The 24,845-nt window shown below is 42.8% G+C and overlaps 1 protein-coding gene across 1 annotated transcript in view; it reads right to left on the bottom strand.

Moving 5' to 3' along the window:
- The window catches only part of COG5 (component of oligomeric golgi complex 5), a 477,042-nt gene that overhangs the window by 5,197 nt on the left and 447,000 nt on the right, over positions 1-24,845 (bottom strand). The window contains exons 20-21 of the mRNA XM_069765057.1: positions 15,833-15,959; positions 14,334-14,413 (exon numbers count right to left, since the gene is read on the bottom strand). Coding sequence (XP_069621158.1) covers positions 14,334-14,413; positions 15,833-15,959 — 207 coding nt within the window. The remainder of the gene's footprint in view (positions 1-14,333; positions 14,414-15,832; positions 15,960-24,845) is intronic.

Raw genomic sequence — 24,845 nt, 5'->3', positions numbered from 1 at the left:
TAAATTCTTTATTTTTGGTATATTGTAGGAAAATTACAAACATGTCGAAGTTGCAATCACAGCTTATAGCAGATTATGGTTGATTGACATGTTGGACAAAATGTGGGAAGGGAGGGGGGTAATTGGGTAAAGAGGGGCAGGAAAGAATAATAAGGTAAATAAGGGGAGGAAGGTTGGGTAATAACAAGATAAACATAAACAGGTACACATAGAAGTGCAAAAATCTCTGCTTACAGGATATCAAAGGACAATGTGAAAGGGTGAAATACATTTATATAGGCATTCTAAGAGAAGATTATTCAAAAGTGAAGATCTTCCATTTACCATATCACCTAATATGGATAGGTCTCTTGAACTACGGCATATAATTGTTTCCTACTTGCAGTTGTTTCCAGGGGGCCCAAATTTTAATATAAATCTCATGGTTATGGGTTTCCCAACTTGAGAGTTCTTCAAGGCGGGAAATCTGATTTACTTTAGAGGTCCATTCTCGTAAAGTGGGAGGAGACCCATCTTTCCAGTGCATAGCTATTAAATGTTTTGCCGCACTAATCAATAGTGGGAGAAGCCCATGTCTTAATGGTTTGAATCTCTTAGATAAACATGAAAGAAGGTCTTCAGCAGCCTGTAAGTCAGTATTACTTAGTTTTAATTTTTTAGGATTAAAACTTATGCCATCCCAAAATTCTTTAAGTATTGGGCATTCCCAAAAGATACAGTTGTGGCCAAAAGTATTGACACCCCTGCAATTCTGTCAGATAATACTCAGTTTCTTCCTGAAAATGATTGCAAACACAAATTCTTTTTTATTATTATCTTCATTTAATTTGTCTTAAATGAAAAAACACAAAAAGAATTGTCCTAAAGCCAAATTGGATATAATTCCACACCAAACATAAAAAAGGGGCTGGACAAAAGTATTGGCACTGTTCGAAAAATCATGTGATGCTTCTCTAATTTGTGTAATTAACAGCACCTGTAACTTACCTGTGGCACCTAAAGGTACCGTCACACTAGACGATATCGCTAGCGATCCGTGACGTTGCAGCGTCCTGGCTAGCGATATCGTCCAGTGTGACAGGCAGCAGTGATCAGGCCCCTGCTGTGATATCGCTGGTCGGGGAAGAAAGTCCAGAACTTTGTTTCGTCGCTGGATCTCCCGCTGACATCGCTGAATCGGCGTGTGTGACGCCGATTCAGCGATGCCTTCGCTGGTAACCAGGGTAAACATCGGGTTACTAAGCGCAGGGCCGCGCTTAGTAACCCGATGTTTACCCTGGATACCATTGTTAAAGTAAAAAAAACAACCACTACATACTTACCTACCGCTGTCTGTCCCCGACGCTGTGCTTCCTGCACTCCTCCTGCACTGGCTGTGAGCACAGCGGCCGGAAAGCAGAGCGGTGACGTCACCGCTCTGCTTTCCGGCTGCCCGGCGCTCACAGCCAGTGCAGAGAAGCACAGCGCCGGGGACAGACAGCGGTAGGTAAGTATGTAGTGGTTGTTTTTTTTACTTTAACGATGGTAACCAGGGTAAACATCGGGTTACTAAGCGCGGCCCTGCGCTTAGTAACCCGATGTTTACCCTGGTTACCGGCATCGTTGGTCGCTGGAGAGCTGTCTGTGTGACAGCTCCCCAGCGACCAAACAGCGACGCTGCAGCGATCCGGATCGTTGTCGGTATCGCTGCAGCGTCGCTTAGTGTGACGGTACCTTAACAGTTGTTGGCAATAACTAAATCACACTTGCAGCCAGTTGACATGGATTAAAGTTGACTCAACCTCTGTCTTGTGTCCTTGTGTGTACCACATTGAGCATGGAGAAAAGAAAGAAGACCAAAGAAATGTCTGAAGACTTGAGAAACCAAATTGTGAGGAAGCATGAGCAATCTAAAGGCTACAAGTCCATCTCCAAAGACCTGAATGTTCCTGTGTCTACCGTTCGCAGTGTCATCAAGAAGTTTAAAGCCCATGGCACTGTGGCTAACCTCCCTAGATGTGGACGGAAAAGAAAAATTGACAAGAGATTTCAACGCAAGATTGTGCGGATGTTGGATAAAGAACCTCGACTAACATCCAAACAAGTTCAAGCTGCCCTGCAGTCCAAGGGTACAACAGTGTCAACCCGTACTATCCGTCGGCGTCTGAATGAAAAGGGACTGCATGGCAGGAGACCCAGGAAGACCCCACTTCTTACCCCGAGACATAAAAAAGCCAGGCTGGAGTTTGCCAAAACTTACCTGAAAAAGCCTAAAACGTTTTGGAAGAATGTTCTCTGGTTAGATGAGACAAAAGTAGAGCTTTTTGGGCAAAGGCATCAACATAGAGTTTACAGGAGAAAAAAAAGAGGCATTCAAAGAAAAGAACAGGGTCCCTACAGTCAAGCATGGCGGAGGTTCCCTGATGTTTTGGGGTTGCTTTGCTGCCTCTGGCACTGGACTGCTTGACCGTTTGCATGGCATTATGAAGTCTGAAGACTACCAACAAATTTTGCAGCATAATGTAGGGCCCAGTGTGAGAAAGCTGGGTCTCCCTCAGAGATCATGGGTCTTCCAGCAGGACAATGACCCAAAACATACTTCAAAAAACACTAGAAAATGGTTTGAGAGAAAGCACTGGAGACTTCTAAGGTGGCCAGCAACGAGTCCAGACCTGAATCCCATAGAACACCTGTGGAGAGATCTAAAAATGGCAGTTTGGAGAAGGCACCCTTCAAATATCAGGGACCCGGAGCAGTTTGCCAAAGAAGAATGGTCTAAAATTCCAGCAGAGCATTGTAAGAAACTCATTGATGGTTACCGGAAGCGGTTGGTCGCAGTTATTTTGGCTAAAGGTTGTGCAACCAAGTATTAGGCTGAGGGTGCCAATACCTTTGTCTGGCCCATTTTTGGAGTTTTGTATGAAATGATCAATGTTTTGCTTTTTGTTTCATTCTCTTTTTTGTTCTTTCATTTAAGACATATTAAATGAATCTAATAATACCAAAGAATTTGTGATTGCAATCATTTTCAGGAAGAAACTGAGTATTATCTGACAGAATTGCAGGGGTGTCAATACTTTTGGCCCCAACTGTATGAGTATGTCCCGTCTGACCAAGGCATCTCCAGCAAGCAACGGTATCAGACAAGCCCAAATGATGGAGTTTGGCTGGGGTCATATGCCATCTGGCTGGTATTTTATAAGAATTCTCTTGAAGTAGGATGCATCTAGAAAAACCACGTGCATTAAGTAGAATTTTGGCAATCTGTTTTTCCGAGAAACTAACATTAAGTTCTGATTCCCAGGAGTATATGAATGAAGGTTTAAACTTTGGGGGAGGGATACTAAGGCAACAATACTGTATATGCGGGAGATAAGTTTTAATCTCCGGGGTGGCAATTTAGTCAGGCTGTCTAGCCAAGTTAGATTTAAATGGATATTGTTGTCTAAATTTACTAAGAGTTTGTCTAATATGTTGTACCTGAAGAAAATTCTTTGGTTGAGCCAGAGCATTATCAGGCCAAACGTCATTTTTCAAAACCTTATTATCATAGAAATTATTTAACCCCTTTACCCCCAAGGGTGGTTTGCACATTATGGACCGGGCCAATTTTTACAATTCTGACCACTGTCCCTTTATGAGGTTATAACTCTGGAACGCTTCAACGGATCCCGGTGATTCTGACATTGTTTTCTCGTGACATATTGTACTTCATGATAGTGGTAACATTTCTTTGATATTACCTGCGTTTATTTGTGAAAAAAACGGAAATATGGCGAAAATTTTGAAAATTTCGCAATTTTCCAACTTTGAATTTTTATGCAATTAAATCACAGAGATATGTCACACAAAATACTTAATAAGTAACATATCCCACATGTCTACTTTACATCAGCATAATTTTGGAACCAAAATTTTTTTTTGTTAGGGAGTTATAAGGGTTAAAAGTTGACCAGCAATTTTTCATTTTTACAACACCATTTTATTTTAGGGACCACATCTCATTTGAAGTCATTTTGAGGGGTCTATATGATAGAAAATACCCAAGTGTGACACCATTCTAAAAACTGCACCCCTCAAGGTTCTCAAAACCACATTCAAGAAGTTTATTAACCCTTCAGGTGTTTCACAGGAATTTTTGGAATGTTTAAATAAAAATTAACATTTAACTTTTTTTTCACAAAAAATTTACTTCAGCTCCAATTTGTTTTATTTTACCAAGGGTTACAGGAGAAAATGGACCCCAAACCTTGTTGTACAATTTGTCCTGAGTACGCCAATACCCCATAAGTGGAGGTAAACCACTGTTTGGGCGCATGACAGAGCTTGGAAGCGAAGGAGCGCCATTTGACTTTTTAATGCAAAATTGACTGGAATTGAGATGGGACGCCATGTTGCGTTTGGAGAGCCACTGATATGCCTAAACATTTAAACCCCCACAAATGACACCATTTTGGAAAGTAGACCCCCTAAGGAACTTATCTAGAGGTGTGGTGAGCACTTTGACCCACCAAGTGCTTCACAGAAGTTTATAATGCAGAACCGTAAAAATAAAAAATCATTTTTTTTCACAAATATTATCTTTTCGCCCCCAATTTTTTATTTTCCCAATGGTAAGAGAAGAAATTGGAACCAAAAAGTTGTTGCGCAATTTGTCCTGAGTACTCTGATACCCCATATGTGGGGGTAAACCACTGTTTGGGCGCATGGTAGAGCTCGGAAGGGAAGGAGCGCCGTTTGACCTTTCAATGCAAAATTGACAGGAATTGAGATGGGGCGCCATGTTGCGTTTGAAGAGCCACTGATGTGCCTAAACATTGAAACCCCCCACAAGTGACACCATTTTGGAAAGTAGACCCCCTAAGGAACTTATCTAGAGGTGTGGTGAGCACTTTGACCCACCAAGTGCTTCACAGAAGTTTATAATGCAGAACCGTAAAAATAAAAAATCATTTTTTTTTCACAAAAATTATCTTTTCGCCCCCAATTTTGTATTTTCTTAATGGTAAGAGAAGAAATTGGAACCAAAAAGTTGTTGTACAATTTGTCCTGAGTACGCTGATACCCCATATGTGGGGGTAAACCACTGCTTGGGTGCATGGGAGAGCTCGGAAGGGAAGGAGCGCCGTTTGACTTTTCAATGCAAAATTCACAGGAATTGAGATGAGACGCCATGTTGCGTTTGGAGAGCCACTGATGTGCCTAAACATTGAAACCCCCCACAAGTGACACCATTTTGGAAAGTAGACCCCCTAAGGAACTTATCTAGATGTGTGGTGAGCACTTTGACCCACCAAGAGCTTCACAGAAGTTTATAATGCAGAGCCGTAAAATAAAACAAAAATTTTTTCCCACAAAAATTATTTTTTAGCCCCCAGTTTTGTATTTTCCCGAGGGTAACAGGAGAAATTGGACCCCAAAAGTTGTTGTCCAATTTGTCCTGAGTATGCTGATACCCCATATGTTGGGGGGAACCACCGTTTGGGCGCATGGGAGGGCTCAGAAGGGAAGGAGCGCCATTTGGAATACAGACTTAGATGGAATGGTCTGCAGGCGTCACATTGCGTTTGCAGAGTCCCTAATGTACCTAAACAGTAGAAACCCCCAAGTGACCCCATATTGGAAACTAGACCCCCCCACAAACTTATGTAGATGTGTTGTGAGAACTTTGAGCCCCCAAGTGTTTCACTACAGTTTATAACGCAGAGCCGTGAAAATAAAAAATCTTTTTTTTCCCACAAAAATTATTTTGTAGCCCCCAGTTTTGTATTTTCCCAAGGGTAACAGGAGAAATTGGACCCCAGAAGTTGTTGTCCAATTTGTCCTGAGTACGCTGATACCCCATATGTTGGGGTAAACTCCTGTTTGGGCGCATGGGAGAGCTCGGAAGGGAAGGAGCGCTGTTTGACTTTTCAATGCAAAATTCACAGGAATTGAGATGAGACGCCATGTTGCGTTTGGAGAGCCACTGATGTGCCTAAACATTGAAACCCCCCACAAGTGACACCATTTTGGAAAGTAGACCCCCTAAGGAACTTATCTAGATGTGTGGTGAGCACTTTGACCCACCAAGAGCTTCACAGAAGTTTATAACGCAGAGCCGTGAAAATAAAAAATCTTTTTTTTTCCCACAAAAATTATTTTTAGCCCCCAGTTTTGTATTTTCCCAAGGGTAACAGGAGAAATTGGACCCCAAAAGTTGTTGTCCAATTTGTCCTGAGTACGCTGATACCCCATATGTTGGGGTAAACTCCTGTTTGGGCACACGGGAGAGCTCGGAAGGGAAGGAGCACTGTTTTACTTTTTCAACGCAGAATTGGCTGGAATTGAGATCGGACGCCATGTCGCGTTTGGAGAGCCCCTGATGTGTCTAAACAGTGGAAACCCCCCAATTATAACTGAAACGCTAATCCAAACACACCCCTAACCCTAATTCCAACGGTAACCCTAACCACACCCCTAACCTAATCCCAACCCTATTCCCAACCACAAATGTAATCCTAACCCTAACTTTAGCCCCAACCCTAACTGTAGCCTTAACCCTAACTGTAGCCTTAACCCTAGCCCTAAACCTAACCATAACTCTAGCCCTAACCCTAGCCCTAACCATAACTCTAGCCCTAACCCTAGCCCTAACGGGAAAATGGAAATAAATACATTTTTTTAATTTTTTTATTTTTCCCTAACTAAGGGGGTGATGAAGGGGGGTTTTATTTACTATTTATAGCTTTTTTTTAGCAGATTTTTATGATTGGCAGCCGTCAAACACTGAAAGACGCTTTTTATTGCAAAAAATATTTTTTGCGTTACCACATTTTGAGAGCTATAATTTTTCCATATTTGAGTCCACAGAGTCATGTGAGGTCTTGTTTTTTGCGGGACGAGTTGCCGTTTTTATTGTAACATTTTCGGGCACGTGACATTTTTTGATCGCTTTTTATTCCGATTTTTGTGAGGCAGAATTACCAAAAACCAGCTATTCATGAATTTCTTTTGGGGCAGGCGTTTATACCGTTCCGCATTTGGTAAAATTGATGAAGCAGTTTTATTCTTCGGGTCAGTACGATTACAGCGACACCTCATTTATTTTTTTTATGTTTTGGCGCTTTTATACGATAAAAACTTTTATAGAAAAAATAATTATTTTTGCATCGCTTTATTCTGAGGACTATAACTTTTTTATTTTTTTGCTGATGTTGCTGTATGGCAGCTCGTTTTTTGCGGGACAAGATGACGCTTTCAGCGGTACCATGGTTATTTATATCCGTCTTTTTGATCGCGTGTTATTCCACTTTTTGTACGGCGGTATAATAAAGCGTTGTTTTTTGTCTCGTTTTTTTTTTTTTTTCTTACAGTGTTTACTGAAGGGGTTAACTAGTGGGACAGTTTTATAGGTCGGGTCGTTACGGAAGCGGCGATACTAAATATGTGTACTTTTATTGTTTTGTTTTTTTTAATTTAGATTAAGAAATGTATTTATGGGAATAATATATATATATTTTTTTTCATTATTTAGGATTTTTTTTTTTTTTTTACACACTTGTAAAAAAATGTTTGAACTTTTTTACTTTGTCCCAGGGGGGGACAATACAGATCGGTGATCTGCCAGTTTGCACAGCACTCTGACAGATCACCGATCTGTCTCAGAGTGCTGCAGCGTTACCCAGTGCCTGCTCTGAGCAGGCACTTGGTAGGCCACCTCCCTCCCTGCAGGACCCGGATCCGCGGCCATCTTGGATCCAGGACTTGCTGCAGGGGGGAAGGTAGGAGACCCCCGGAGCAATGCGATCACATGCCCCCTCCCTGCGCGATGCTTCCCTGCACCACCGGCACATCGCGATCATGTTTGATCGCGGTGTGCCGGGGGTTAATGTGCCAGGGGCGGTCCGTGACCGCTCCTGGCACATAGTGCCGGATGTCAGCTGCGATAAGCAGCTGACACCCGGCCGCGATCGGCCGCGCTACCCCCGTGGGCGCGGCCGATCGCCTATGACGTACTATTCCATCCTTGGGAAGTAAAGCCCACCCCACATGGACGGAATAGTACGTCTAATGGCAGAAAGGGGTTAAAGTTTCTTTGGTTAGCGTAGACCAAAGATTGTAGGGGTCATTAAAGTCAGGATCATCGAGGAATGGTATGGTACCAATAGGCGTCATTGTAGACGGAAAGGAGTCTGGTGGGAGATCATTAATCGCTAAACGCTTGACTCGGAGACTAGCCGAGATGACCTTGTCTAATCTAAATGTGTCAGGGGGTTTTGCTTGGGACCAGAGGTCTGGTACTCCCCTTGACCCTAGTAAGGCTAAATCGACATCATCTCAATCTCCCCTCTCATGGCTGGAAACCATCTTCAGCCATCTACTCAGGTGTATAGCTTTATAGTAGATGTAGGGATCAGGGACTCCCAGACCTTCTGAAGAATTTGGGTATGAAAGGAATTTATAAGGTAACCTTGCTTTTTTCTGCTTCCATAGGAATCTAGATAGTAAAAGTTTTAAATTTTTGAAAAAGGTTTGGGGTACGTGTACAGGGATTATATTCATAGAATATAAAATTACTGGCATTATATATGCTTTGGCTACATTAACACGCCCCATCCAGGAGAGTGTAGGCAGATTGTAAGACTTCATTAGTGTTCCTACTTTCTTCAGTAAAGGAGTATAATTGGTTTGGAATAGGTCTACAGGATCTTAGGTGATGAATATCCCCAAATATTGTAAAGATTTTCTTCAATAGTGAAGTCATAAATTTACTGCCTTTATTGCCACAGAGATACAATTTCTGACAACTTCTCATATAGATCTTGGCCGACTGGACATTGAAAAGATCTTTTAAAGTTTGTCTAAGCACAGCCAACTTTTCCGGTACTTCCTTCGGCAGGGATCTTTTGTGTAATTTTTCAAAAGAATTAATCTGGTGGAGGATGGAAATAATTTCCAATGCCACAAATTCCCCTCTCATGACGGCCTTATGTGCCTCCCATATCATGGGTAGCGATGGGCCTGAATGAGAATTCTCCTGGAAAAAGAGAGAGAGTTGCATAGCTTAGAGATATGGGAACTAGAATCTATCAGTGTCTCATTTAACGTCCAAGAACGAAAAGATGAAGGCAGAGAGGAAATACTGATTTCAAGCAAAATCGGAGCATGATCTGAAAGGGAGATAACATATATTGTTGTAGAATTTACAAGTTGGAGGTGTGATGTTTGCGTCAAAAGATAATCCAATCTATGATCGCTATTATGGGGGGAAGAAAAGAAAGTGTAATCTTTAGTCGAGGGGTGTAAAGTTCTTCATGAGTCTATTAGATTGAATGATTGTGGATTAAGATGTAGTTTTCTTAGGGCTTTTTGTGAAATAGAGGATTTGACAGTTGAGGTGTCTATTAATGGGCTAAATGATACATTAAAATCTCCCCCCACTATTAGAAGTCCCTCAGTAAATAGGCGGAGGGTATGTAAGACTTTGACAAGCCAGTTAATTTGGTTATCATAAGGGGCGTATAGATTGCACATTGTAATTTTTGTATTAGCTAGTAGACCTTTTATCATAATATATCTCCCGCCCGGATCAGATATAGTGTATCAGCGTGAAGGGTAAATTCTTTTTAAAAGTTATGCTCACTCCCCTAGAAGCTGTAGTGCCTGTACTATGATACCAGGTCGGAAAGCGCGTCCTAGACACATTCGGCACCCGACCTCTCTTAAAATGTGTCTCTTGTAAGAACGCAATACTAGTGTTTTTTGAGTGTAGAAAATTCATTATTTGACAGGGCTTGCTCGGGGAGCACAAGCCCTTTACATTATATGAAGCCACTACAATAGTGGCTGACATAGTGTTATTAATCATATCCCAAAGATAGAATGATGCAAAGTGTCGCTGCATGTGTACCAAACAGTTGAGATATCTAAAACAGTGGGGATAACGAAATAACAAACATTTACAAAAAGTATCCTATCCGCGGCAGAGGCGGGGACCGTAACATCCTCCTATAGCAGATAAGACAGTCAATCATGAATGCACAAGTCGTAATCTAAGATTATCGAGATATAAGCAATTCCTAAACAAACATCTTAAAAGAGAAACAGGTAGCTTCCGCCAAAGAGTCATGGGATGTATAGCCTATGCAACAGAACTAATGATCTAGACAACATAATTTTCAAAAAATGCGGTCTACATGTGAGCTATTCACTATTAGGTCAAGAGCATGTAACTTGGGCAATTTGAGAGAACTAAATTCTCAAGGAGGCTGCTTCTTCTTTGCTCCGAGTTTTCCTTGTTTGGGAGATGAATGTCTCTTCGCCTGCGACCACTCTCCTTGGACTTCCAGTGGGGGAAGTAGCGAAGGGGGAGTTTGGAAATCCAGGTCAAGGGGTAACCAAGAGGGGACCTCCACCAGAGGAATGGTAAAAGTCTCCCATACTTTGGAGAGGTCTTCCGGATTTCGAACAATGGCCTGCTTTCCTCCGCCATATATTGCCAATCCAAATGGGAACAGCCACTTGTATAAAAGCTTATTAGAGCGAAGTACATCCAGAAGAGGCTTCAGGATCCGGCGTTTTGCATGGGTCGATGGAACTAGATCCTGACACAGTTGGATAGATGCTTCCTCATAAGTGATAGTTTTGCAGTCGCGAGAAGCAGACAATATGGCAGAAGTATCTAGGTAATTCAGTAAGCCAATTAACATCTCTAGGGGGGTCTGAGGCCCTTGGCTTAGGTCTGAGTGAACGATGAACTCTTTCTATAATAATTTGCTCACATCTCTCCTGCGGTAATAGCGCAAATATCTCTTTGGTTACTATTTCAAGTATATCTGATGACACACTTTCAGGTGTGCCCTTGATTATGATATTTTTCCTGCGGCTCCGGTTTTCTTGATCTTCAATAGCAAGAGATGTGTTATTTAGCTGGGTTCTGTGAAAGTCTAAGTGATCTTTTATATTATTTGAGTGATTTATTAGTGAAGCCTGTGCTGACTCCAAGGACTCCACCCTGTTGCCAATTTGTTGTATGTCAGCTCTCATACCAGTTATTTCAGTGACCAAAGGCTTCATTGCTTGCGCCAAAGACACACTCTTTTTGAGATTTGACCATTATATCTATATAAAGCGCGCACACTATGGATCACCACTTGTGCATAAGAGAATATTGGATTTACATGTTTATATCACATGTCCGCATCTTTTTTTCCAGCAGTGTAGTTTTTTTTTTTTTTTTTTAAATGATCAGTCACAGAGTTCCTATAACAGTCCTGCTGGTGAGGCAAAGCTAAAAAAAAACTGGCAAATATCACTGGGAAAATTAATATGGCAGTCTTTTATGTGAAAAGACCGAAGAAGGCTAATTTGCCTGAATACAAAACATCAGTTTGTGTGTAATTCCAGTTATTGAGGCAAGCAAGAGCTAGCTAAATGGTGGGGAAGGAGAGGGAAGGCTCCAGGACTCCAACAGTTAAAGCTGCTTATTCTCTCTGCAGTGCTCTTGGTTTCCAATATGGCGCCTGTCTTTTATAACAATGAGCCAAGGAGAGGGGGCAGGGCCAGAGTGAGCTCCGTTATCTCCCGTATTCCTCTGTCCCGGTAGTCCGCAGACAGATCACTCTGTGCTCACACTGGCACCACAACAGACGGACAGACCTGCTCCCCAGCCAGTTCTCCAGACCCTCCAACAGAGGCAGCCGCCCTCCTTGACCACAGCTCAGTACCCCCCAGAGCGGATACACACCGGAAAGACGTGCGCTAAGAGCCCGTAGTGTTGAGTGGACTTGTTGCCTTGGTGTGTGGGTGCCGCTGAGGTGACAGTCTGAGCAGCACGTACCGCAGCCAAAGGTTTCAGCATGCGTAGTGTGGGCAGCAATATAGCGCGCAGGTCCGGGTCTGTTATCTCCTTCACCACTCACCCGGCCACCGGCAAGCCTCAGCTTCCGCTCCGATGGGATTGCACGCTTACCCTGATGTCCAGAGGTTCTACATCGGAAAGTTCATCAGTGAATGTGAAATAGGCGATTATATTAGCCTGGAAGCAGGAGCTGTAGGTTCCTACGTCCTCCCTGTCTGGGATCCAGGCCATGCACCCCTCAGCTGTACTTTTTGGGAGAATGAGTGCTACACTTTAAAACTAAAACCAAGTGTATTATCACATAGAAGAGACTTTACTATCCGACTGATAGAAATTAGCATATTCCGCACAAGAGAACTATTATAGTGGATTGCTTTCGTTTAGGATGAAATCATAAAAAAGTTCAGAAACCTAGAAAAATAAGAATAAGAGACAATAATCTCCCTCTGATGAGGAGGCTGCAGATCTACAGGCAACACTTTTTAGGAGACATCAAACCGCCAATAAAGCAAAGCTTATCATGTATATCAAGCTTGTTTTTTAAGCCAAATCAAACAAAGGAGACTATATGTCACATCACTGAAAATAATTCACAAACAAAAATCTTATTACCAACATCAAGAGAAACCTAGAACTTAAAGAATCAGAATCAGAACCCGAATAAAAGCAAAGCAAAAGCCCATAGTAATTGAGAAGACCAACTTCTTATCCAAACCTAGAAAACCAAGAGTAGAAATGTAACTGGTTGCTATAGTAACACCTATACTTTACAAAGGACTCCACATTTGGAATGGCTGGCAGTAGAATTACATGAGGCTAGTGTTGCCAATCATAAGAAGAGCCACGGATGCCAGGAGGCTGTTCTCAGGGCTCCCATCTAGTGGCCACAGTTATGCAGCCGATGGATCGGGACTTTACAAAGACGTACAAAAGATATGTTCACAATGCGATTTTGCCACTTCACCGGGATTTCTATCTGAAAAAAAAAAACAGGATTCGGATGGCACATCTGACATGCCCATTGACTTTAATGAGGCAGACGGAGTGACTTTGTACTCTGTCTGGAATACATTTTGGTAGTGTCCACCTTCTAGAGGTGGGCACAAAAACGTGGTCAACTTGTGCTGTTGTGCTTACTTTAAGAAGATGAACACTGCCGAAGTGCAAGCCTGATGGCACAAGGTGACTCAGTAAGCCTCATTAAAGTCAATTGGTCTTTTTGGGTTTCCTCCTGAAACCATGTTTTTCAGGGCTTCAGGTTGAGGCCCCAATGGAGTTACTGACCTGAGGCCCAAATGCAATATGAACCATGGCTAAGTATAACTGTCATGAGGGGGAACCAACGCATATGGTAATGTCATAATTGGCACGGTCAGTGACTTTGCCTGGTGTGTACTCTTTATGGTCCCAGAATGGGTGATGATCTTAATAACAATATGGGTGTGGGAGTGGTGGGCAGCGACATCTATTGCCATACAATTGTGGCAGCTGTATCTGGAAACAGGGAAAGCCTACCCCATTGACATATTGCATCCCCTTTAAGACTCAATACTCAGTTTGATATGGGGCCCAACGTCATTACCAGTAATGTTATCAAGTGTGTATGGAGCACATGTATTTGTCAAAGAACACACTCTTGTTTTTACTCTATGAACACTGTAGGTTTCTGAATTTTTAGATATGTATACATTTGGAATAGTGTGAAAATTTTTCTGTTTAAAGGGATTCTGTCACCCCAAAAATCGTACATGAGCTGCGGCCACCGGCATCAGGGGCTTATCTACAGGATTCTGTAATGCTGTAGATAAGCCCCCGATGTATCCTGAAATGTAAGAAAAACAGGTTATATTATACTCACCCAGGGGCGGTCCGGTCTGATGGGCGTCGCGGTCCGGCTCCTCCTATCTTCATACAATGACATCCTCTTCTTGTCTTCTTGCCGCGGCTCCGGTGCAGGCGTACTTATCTGTCCTGTTGAGGGCAGAGCGAAGTACTGCAGTGCGCAGGTGCTGGGCCTCTCTGACCTTTCCCAACACCTGCGCACTGCAGTACTTTGCTCTGCCCTCAGCAAGACAAAGTACGCTTGCGCCGGAGCCGCGGCAGGAAGGCAGGAGCAGGACATCATCGTAAGAAGATGGGAGGCACTGGACCCGGACCGCGACACCCATCGGATTGGACCACCCCTGGGTGAGTATAATCTAACTCGTTTTTCTTATCTTGCAGGATACATCAGGGGCTTATCTACAGCATTCCAGAATGCTGTTGATAAGCCCCTATGCCGGTGGCCTTAGCTCATATACGTTTTTTGGGGTGACAGGTTCCCTTTAATGTCAAATTCTAGTTTAAAAATGTAATTGGCCTCTTTAGGGGAAGGTGCTGGTCTGTATGCTAGGCCATGTAATCTAGCTCTAATAACCATGTCCATAAAAAAATGCAAATTGTTGATTAATACAAGTGTCCATGTTAGACCAAGTTGGTTGTGATGAGCCAACTGCGCTATAGCATTTTTTACCTTATTAGAACCAGCCGGTCTTTTTCGGATGGGTGATCATCCAGCCACTGGGAATAGCGAGCAATCGACCATTCAGCCCTCTGGAGAACAGAACACACAAATGCAGCTCTATTAGAAGGACTTTGACCTCTGTGCCAAGCAAAACTTGTCATAAGTACCAATCTGGTCCTCAATTTTTTTTTACAACTCAAAAGGTAGATTAAACGGATTTCTTTTACAAAAAATCCCTTACCGTCACATGCCATACCTATTGGCATCACGGCGGAGGCCATTAAATGTTATCCACGGCATGCGCCAATGTTATGACATTATCATTCGCAGACCAACAGGTGACCACTGAAGCCTGGCTTTGGCTCAGTAGGAGATTTAATAGATTAGTGATGTTTTTGCTTTTTTTATTATTTGAGTGGCCACAAACACCGATACAGGTCATTTCCCTTTTATATCTCAGCTAGTAGTGGGGATAAGGGATATTAGACAGTAGGAACATCGGATTGTGATCCCAGGGTACAGATTCACTGCCTATTAGAAAGTGGATCATCCAAGACGGCAGTAATGTGACGGCTCGTGCTTAAAGCCTAAAATAAGATGCAGCTTAAAAAAATAACAATAAAAATATAACAGTAAGGAAAACTAAGGGTCCGTTCCAACAGATCGACCAGTGGCACAATATGATTGCTGATCAGTAAAATTTTACCGATCGGTGGTCATTTAAATGCCTGTTTACACAGACGGACCAAAGTAAATGATGCGCACGGAGCTATCTGTACCAGATCGCTGTAGATTTGTCATTGCATCTGAGGAACAAAGCAGCATTCCTTAGCTGAGGTGATGTGTGTAATGTGGGCCTTCCTTGTTATCTACTCAGCCATAAAGTTTACACCTGTACTGGTGGATCCGAAGTACAATGGTTACAGAAGACGCACAACTGGAATCCTTATCGATAAGGTGGCATACATATAAAATGACAGCAGCATTTGAGGAGTGTACAGTTTTGAGAATATGATATATCTCTTGTATGTCAGGAGACTATTGATGAACGAGCGTGCTCGGATAAGGTGTTATCTGGGCATGCTCGAGTGCTAATAGAGTATCTTCAGAGTGCTCAAATACTATGTCCGAGTCCCCGCGGCTGCATGTCTCGCTGCTGTACGACAGTCACAGCACCTGCAGGGATTTCCTGTTTGTTTGGCAATCCTTGCATGTGTTGTGGCTGCGAGACCTGCAGCCGCGGGGACCGGAACGTAGTATTCGAGCACGCCGAAGATCTCTATTGCCACACGAGCATGCTGGGATATCATCTGATCGAAGCTCGCTCATCACTGCAGGAGACCTATTTTGCTTAAAAATCTTATTTGCTAGAGCTCCTATGATTTCACCATGTATAAATTAGAGATGGATAGTAGGCACAGCATGAAAAAAATGGTAAACCTTTATCACCAGGCAGTTTGTCCTGCGAGGACAGTGGTCCACAGTGCCATATGGAACATTCATCTTACCTGATAGGGGGACTTCAATTCTTGGGGAGCCCTGGTGAAGAGAAACTGGAGGATGACACTGTAAGGAATGAGGTCTCCTACAGAAGCACTGCTGGCAATATGCTCGCTGGTCTGAAATAGTAAAGGCCTACAAGAAAATAAAAACACAAATAAATACAGATATAAATATATACACACATACAGAATATATCCATAGTCTTTATATAAAACCAGACTGCAGAATACTTGTATTTATGAGCGAGCTGTTGTACATCATATCACACCATTATTCATTATTTACTCTACATGTGGAATATAGCAGCAAAAATGATTTATGTATCCGGCTATTGGAAAAGCTTACAAAGACTATTCCATATGTATGTATTATTATTGTAGAAGGGATTTCATCACGCCATATGCAAATACCTATCATACAACCCCGACTATGCCTAGATCACATCTTTATTATAATGCGATGCTTGTGATCCCATCCACCCAAGAGTGAGCCGATGTGCCTCATGAACTACTGATTTCACGGAAGGGACCACAATAGAGGAGCTTTGCTGCAGCCGCTACCTAGCTGATGGTAGATGCCATTTTTGGACAAGTTAACTCTGTCATTTCTTCATAAATGAAAGCTGATCCTTGAAATAAATAATGTCTTGTCAAAGCAGCGTTGGCAAGAAGATTGCGACTAACAAAACAGACTAATTGTGCTATAATTGTACATTGCCTCCATTTTTAGCTTTTCTTCTAATACATCTAAGATTTCCATGCATCTAACTGAATATAATGAGTCAAAATGAATAAAAAATGTCTCAGAGACAGTCAGAACAGAAAAATCAAAAATGCTTAAAATAAGGTATTCAGTACTATCCCATGCCTAGTGTCCCAAATACTGAGCAGACTGTAGGCTTTACCGTGCAGCATTTGGAATATTATGGTAACAAGTTGGCTGCGAAATTTAGATTCACATAGAAGTAGTCACTATAACAGCCATCCTGGACCATGTAAGGCTGGTTTCACATTTGCGTCTGGTGCACAGCATTACCGTACATTCGCATGCGTCATGCGTACATATATTTAACATGGTGTATGCATGGACATGCTTTTGCATACGCATGCGTCATTTCACATGTGGCTGGGCACGGCGAATGCAACATGTTGCATTTTTGCAGGCGTCAAAAATCCGTTAAATATGCGCAGGCATACACATGTGGATGAGTGTGTTAAAAATGCATTACTGTCTATGGGAACACATGCGTACGTATGTCCTTGCGTACGCATGCGTTCGATGTGCTTGTGTACTTCGGACTGCGCATGTCCAGGAACTGTTTGAAGAGCTTAACCCACCTGATACCAGAACTGGACCAAGAAGCTCTGATAGCCTTACTCCTCGGAAGAGACAAATTCCAAGTTCATAAGACTAGAGGACAGATCAATGGCCTCAAAAACGCTTCATATGCACAAAGACTTGACCTAGGAGGGGATATTATAGGAGACGACTGGGAGGAGCACACAAGCCGACTTCAGTCAACAGTATGCTCACTGGTACACTTGAAAATGGACGTCAATCTTGAGTCATTACTTTAAGAGTCACCACACACAGACATATCCAGGACATGGGTTACAAGTGTCACATTCCATGTATCAAGCCACTCATGACCAATAGACAACACCAGAAGCGTCTTTTCTGGGCCAAGGAGAAAAATAACTGGACTGTTGCTCAGTGGTCAAAGGTGTTGTTTTCAGATGAAAGTAAATTTCGCATTTCATTTGGAAATCAAGGTCTCAGAGTCTGGAGGAAGAGTGGAGAGGCACAGAATCCAAGCTGCTTGAGGTCTAGTGTGAAGTTTCCACAATCAGTGATGGTTTGGGGAACCATGTCATCTGCTGGTGAAGGTCCACTGTGTTTTATCAAGACCAAAGTCACCGCAGCCGTCTATCAGGAAATTTTAGAGCACTTCATGCTTCCCTCTGCCGACAAGCCTTTTGGAGATGGAAATTTTATTCTACAGCGGGACTTGGCACCTGTCCACACTGCCAAAAGTACCAATATCTGGTTTAAAAACAGCATCACTGTGCTTGATTGACCAGCAAACTCGCCTGACCTTAATCCCATAGAGAATCTATGGGGTATTGTCAAGAGGAACATGAGAGACACCAGACCCAACAATGCAGATGAGCTGAAGGCTGCTATCAAAGCAACCTGGGCTTCCATAACACCTCAGTAATGCCACAGGCTGATCGCCTTAATGCCACGCCGCATTGATGTAGTAATTGAAGGAGCCCTGACCAAGTATTAAGTGCATTTACTGAACATACATTTCAGTAGGCCAACATTTTGGATTTTAAACTCATTTTTCAAGCTGGTGTTATAAAGTATTCTAACTTAATGAGACAATGATTTTTCAGTTTTCATTGGCTGTAAGCCATAATCATCAACATTAACAGAAATAAACACTTGAAATAGAGCACTCAGTTTGTAATGAATGTATATAATATATGAGTTTCACTTTTGTATTGAAGAACTGAAATAAATTAACTTTTTGATGATAGCTCAGTAGGTCAGTCTTGCAAGTTGACATGACCTGCCAGTCAGAAACCCTGGAAAAGTTGGCATTACTGCAAACGTACGATTACCGTTCCCAACCTAAAGAGAGAGAGCCAAGAACGTGATAATTCGTACCATATGTCACTGAATAGTGAAAGAAATAGAGAACCTCAACAAACCCAATTTATAGAGACGGTGCGTTGAAGAGGCTTGATCCAATCATTGACCAAGATGGGCTGTTAAAGAACTGGAGGTCGTCAGACTTTGAACAGATCCTCCGTTCACCAATGTCAGTTTGGATGTATCCGATCCATGGTCGGTGGTTACATAGTGCACTAGAGAAATCCATGCCAATGCGAAATACTGGGCGGTCATGTTTACCTGTATGTCAGTCAAGGCCGTACATACAGTTATATGAAAAAGTTTGGGCACCCCTACTAATCTTAAGCTTAATGTTTTATAAAAATAGGTTTTTTTTTTGCAACAGCTATTCCAGTTTCATATATCTAATAACTGATGGACACAGTAATGTTTCTGCCTTGAAATGAGGTTTATTGTACTAACAGAAAATGTGCAATCTGCATTCAAACAAAATTTGACAGGTGCATAAGTATGGGCACCCCACCAGAAAAGTGACATTAATATTTAGTGGATCCTCTTTTTGCAAAAATAACAGCCTCTAGTCGCTTCCTGTACATTTTAATGAGTTCCTGGATCCTGGATGAAGGTATTTTTGACCATTCCTCTTTACAAAACAATTCCAGTTCAGTTAAGTTTGATGGTCGCCGAGCATGGACAGCCCTCTTCAAATGATCCCACAGATGTTCAATGATATTCAGGTCTGGGGACTGGGATGGCTATTCCAGAAGTGTAATTGTTCCTCTGCATGAATGCCTGAGTAGATTTGGAGTGGTGTTTTGGATCATTGTCTTGCTGAAAGATCCATCCCCTGCGTAACTTCAACTTTGTCACTGATTCATGAACATTATTGTCAAGAATCTGCTGATACTGAGAGGAATCCATGCGTCCCTCAACTTTAACAAGATTCCTGGTGCCGGCATTGGCCACACAGCCCCAAAGCATGATGGAACCTCCACCAAATTTTACTGTGAGTAGTGTTATGATAAGGTAATTCAGTACCACAATGGACATAGAGGTCAGAGCACATACAGTGACCTGACAATAACCCAAAAACATAGAACGAGCTCTGAGACGTGGGAACTTTGCTGACCGCAATCCCTAATCCTCTCCAACCACAATAGAGGCAGCCGTGGATTGCGCCTAACGCTCCCTATGCAACTCGGCACAGCCTGAGAAACTAGCTAGCCTGAAGATAGAAAATAAGCCTACCTTGCCTCAGAGAAATACCCCAAAGGAAAAGGCAGCCCCCACATATAATGACTGTGAGTTAAGATGAAACGACAAACGTAGAGATGAAATAGATTTAGCAAAGTGAAGCCCGACTTTCTGAACAGAGCGAGGATAGGAAAGGTAACTTTGCGGTCAACACAAAACCCTACAAAAACCACGCAAAGGGGGCAAAAAGACCCTCCGTACCGAACTAACGGCACGGAGGTACACCCTCTGCGTCCCAGAGCTGCCAGCAAGCAAGAAAAAACAAATAGACAAGCTGGACAGAAAAAAACAGCAAACAAAATAGCAAAGCAGAACTTAGCTATGCAGAGCAGCAGGCCACAGGAACGATCCAGGAGGAAACAGGTCCAATACTAGAACATTGACTGGAAGCCAGGATCAAAGCACTAGGTGGAGTTAAATAGAGCAGCACCTAACGACTTCACCACATCACCTGAGGAAGGAAACTCAGAAGCCGCAGTACCACTCTCCTCCACCAACGGAAGCTCACAGAGAGAATCAGCCGAAGTACCACTTGTGACCACAGGAGGGAGCTCTGCCACAGAATTCACAACAGGGTAGCAAGTGTTTTTCTTGGAATGCTGTGTTTTTTGGCCGCCATGCATAATGCCTTTTTGTATGACCAAACAACTCAATCTTGGTTTCATCAGTCCACAGGACCTTCTTCCAAAAGGAAATTGGCTTCTCCAAATGTGCTTCTGCATACCTCAGCCGACTCTGTTTGTGGCGTGCTTGCAGAAACGGCTTCTTTCGCATCACTCTCCCATACAGCAGGGGTTTAAAAACTGCATTCCTCGAGGGCTGCGAACAGGTCATGTTTTCAGTATTTCCTTGTACTGCACAGGTGATAATTTAATCACCAACTCATTATTTGTGTAGGTGATTAAATTTTCACCTGTGCAGTACAAGGAAATCCTGAAAACATGACCTGTTTGCAGTCCTCGAGGAATGCAGTTTGACACCCCTGCCATACAGCTTCTTCTTGTGCAAAGTGCGTTGTATAGTTGACCGATGCACAGTGACACCATCTCCAGCAAGTTGATGCTGCAGCTCTCTGGAGGTGGTCTGAGGATTGTCCTTGACTGACCTCACCATTCTTCTTCTCTGCCTTTCTGATGTTTTTCTTGGCCTGCCACTTCTGGCTTTAACAAGAACTGTACCTGTGTTCTTCCATTTCCTTACTATGTTCCTCACAGTGGAAATTGACAGGTTAAATCTCTGAGAAAGATTTTTGTATCCTTCCCCTGAACAACTATGTTGAATAATCTTTGTTTTCAGATCATTAGACAGTTGTTTTGAGGAGCCCATGATGCCACTCTTCAGAGGCGATTCAAACAGGAGAACAACTTGCAAGTGGCCACTTTAAGTAGCTTTTCTCATGATTGCATACACCTGGCTATGAAGTTCAAAGCTCAATGAGGTTAGAAAACCAAAAAAAGTTCTTTAGTAAGTCAGTAAAAAGTAGGTAGGAGTATTTAAAACAAGAAAATGATAAGGGTGCCCATACTTATGCACCTGTCAAATTTTGTTTAAATGCAGATTGCACATTTTCTGTTAGTACAATAAACCTCATTTCAAGGCAGAAACATTACTGTGTCCAACAGTTATTAGATATATGAAACTGAAATAGCTGTTGCAAAAAAAAAAACAATTTTTATAAAACATTAAGCTTAAGATTAACCCCTTTCTGCCATTGGACGTAATATTCCGTCCATGTGGGGTGGGCCTTAATTCCCAAGGACGGAATATTACGTCCAGCGCGATCGGCCGCGCTCACGGGGGGAGCGCCGCCGATCGCGGCCGGGTGTCAGCTGCTTATCGCAGCTGACATCCGGCACTATGTGCCAGGAGCGGTCACGGACCGCCCCCGGCACATTAACCCCCGGCACACCGCGATCAAAGATGATCGCGATGTGCCGGCGGTGCAGGGAAGCATCGCGCAGGGAGGGGGCTCCCTGCGGGCTTCCCTGAGACCCCCGCAGCAACGCGATGTGATCGCGTTGCTCCGGGGGTCTCCTACCTCCCTCCCTGCAGTAAGTCCCGGATCCAAAATGGCCGCGGATCCGGGTCCTGCAGGGAGGGAGGTGGCTTACCAAGTGCCTGCTCAGAACAGGCACTTGGTAACGCTGCACTGCTCTCAGACAGATCGGTGATCTGTCAGAGTGCTGTGCAAACTGTCAGATCACCGATCTGTATTGTCCCCCCCTGGGGCAAAGTAAAAAAGTAAAAAAAAAAATTTCCAAGTGTGTAAAAAAAAATAAATAAATCCTAAATAATGAAAAAAAAATATATATATTATTCCCATAAATACATTTCTTTATCTAAATAAAAAAAACAAAACAATAAAAGTACACATATTTAGTATCTCCGCGTCCGTAACGACCCGACCTATAAAACTGGCCCACTAGTTAACCCCTTCAGTAAACACCGTAAGAAAAAAAAAAAAAAAATGAGGCAAAAAACAACGCTTTATTATCATACCGCCAAACATAAAGTGGAATAACACGCGATCAAAAAGACGGATATAAATAACCATGGTACCGCTGAAAGCGTCATATTGTCCCGCAAAAAAAGAGCCGCCATACAGCATCATCAGCAAAAAAATAAAAAAGTTATAGTCCTGAGAATAAAGCGATGCAAAAATAATTATTTTTTTCTATAAAATAGTTTTTATCGTATAAAAGCGCCAAACCATAAAAAAATGATATAAATGAGGTATCGCTGTAATCGTACTGACCTGAAGAATAAAACTGCTTTATCAATTTTACCAAACGCGGAACGGTATAAACGCCTCCCCCAAAAGAAATTCATGAATAGCTGGTTTTTGGTCATTCTGCCTCACAAAAATCGGAATAAAAAGCGATCAAAAAATGTCACGTGCCCGAAAATGTTACCAATAAAAACGTCAACTCGTCCCGCAAAAAACAAGACCTCACATGACTCTGTGGACTCAAATATGGAAAAATTATAGCTCTCAAAATGTGGTAACGCAAAAAATATTTTTTGCAATAAAAAGCGTCTTTCAGTGTGTGACGGCTGCCAATCATAAAAATCCGCTAAAAAACCCACTATAAAAGTAAATGAAAAAAATGTATTTATTTCCATTTTCCCATTAGGGTTAGGGCTAGGGTTAGGGTTAGGGCTAGGGTTAGGGTTAGGGTTAGGGCTAGGGCTAGGGTTAGGGCTAGGGTTAGGGCTAGGGTTAGGGCTAGGGTTAGGGTTAGGGCTAGGGTTAGGGCTAGGGCTAGGGTTAGGGCTAGGATTAGGGCTAGGGTTAGGGCTAGGGTTAGGGCTAGGGTTAGGGTTAGGGCTAGGGCTAGGGTTAGGGCTAGGGTTAGGGCTAGGGTTAGGGCTAGGGTTAGGGTTGGGATTAGGGTTAGGGTTAGGGCTAGGGCTAGGGTTAGGGTTAGGGTTGGGGCTAGGGTTAGGGCTAGGGTAAGGGCTAGGGTTAGGGTTAAGGCTACAGTTAGGGTTGGGGCTAAAGTTAGGGTTAGGGTTTGGATTACATTTGCGATTGGGATTAGGATTAGGGGTGTGTCTGGGTTAGAGGTGTGGTTAGGGTTACCGTTGGGATTAGGGTTAGGGGTGTGTTTGGATTAGGGTTTCAGTTATAATTGGGGGGTTTCCACTATTTAGGCACATCAGGGGGATCTCCAAACGCGACATGGCGACCGATCTCAATTCCATCCAATTCTGCATTGAAAAAGTAAAACAGTGCTCCTTCCCTTCCGAGCTCTCCCGTGTGCCCAAACAGGAGTTTACCCCAACATATGGGGTATCAGCGTACTCAGGACAAATTGGACAAAAACTTTTGGGGTCCAATTTCTCCTGTTACCCTTGGGAAAATACAAAACTGGGGGCTAAAAAATAATTTTTGTGGGAAAAAAAGAGATTTTTTATTTTCACGGCTCTGCGTTATAAACTGTAGTGAAACACTTGGGGGCTCAAAGTTCTCACAACACATCTAGATAAGTTCGTGGGGGGGTCTAGTTTCCAACATGGGGTCACTTGTGGGGGTTTCTACTGTTTAGGTATATTAGGGGCTCTGCAAACGCAATGTGACGCCTGCAGACCATTCCATTTAAGTCTGCATTCCAAATGGCGCTCCTTCCCTTCCGAGCCCTCCCATGCGCCCAAACGCTGGTTCACCCCACATATGGGGTATCAACGCACTCAGGACAAATTGGACAACAACTTTTGGGGTCCAATTTCTCCTTTTACCCTCGAGAAAATACAAAACTGGGGGCTAAAAAATAATTTTGAGGGGAAATTTTTTATTTTATTTTCACGGCTCTGCGTTATAAACTGTAGTGAAATACTTGGGGACTCAAAGTTCTCACAACACATCTAAATAAGTTCCTTGGGGGGTCTAGTTTCCAATATGGGGTCACTTGTGGGGGGTTTCTACTGTTTAGGTACATTAGGGGCTCTGCAAACACAATGTGACGCCTGCAGACCATTCCATCTAAGTCTGTATTCCAAATGGCTCTCCTTCCCTTCCGAGCCCTCCCATGCGCCCAAACGCTGGTTCTCCCCCACATATAGGGTATCAGCGCACTCAGGACAAATTGCACAACAACTTTTGGGGTCCAATTTCTCCTGTTACCCTCAGGAAAATACAAAACTGGGGGCTAAAAAATTATTTTTGTGGGAAAAAAAATTTGTTTTATTTTTACGGCTCTGCATTATAAACTTCTGTGAAGCTCTTATTGGGTCAAAGTGCTCACCACACATCTAGATAAGTTCCTTAGGGGGGTCTACTTTTCAAAATGGTGTCACTTGTGGGGGGTTTCAATGTTTAGGTACATCAGTGGCTCTCCAAACGCAACATGGCGTCCAATCTCAATTCCTGTCAATTTTGCATTGAAAGGTCAAACGGCGCTCCTTCCCTTCCGAGCTCTCCCATGCGCCCAAACAATGGTTTACCCCCACATATGGGGTATCAGAGTACTCAGGACAAATTGTGCCACAACTTTTGTGGTCCAATTTCTTCTCTTACCATTGGGAAAATAAAAAATTGGGGGCGAAAAGATAATTTTTGTGAAAAAAAAATGATTTCTTATTTTTACGGTTCTGCATTATAAACTTCTGTGAAGCACTTGGTGG

Source organism: Ranitomeya imitator, chromosome 4 (assembly GCF_032444005.1).
Source record: "Ranitomeya imitator isolate aRanImi1 chromosome 4, aRanImi1.pri, whole genome shotgun sequence".
Taxonomy (NCBI): Eukaryota; Metazoa; Chordata; class Amphibia; order Anura; family Dendrobatidae; genus Ranitomeya; species Ranitomeya imitator.
The sequence above is the reverse complement of the archived record's forward strand: the minus strand, read 5'-3'. Positions and strand labels throughout refer to the sequence as shown.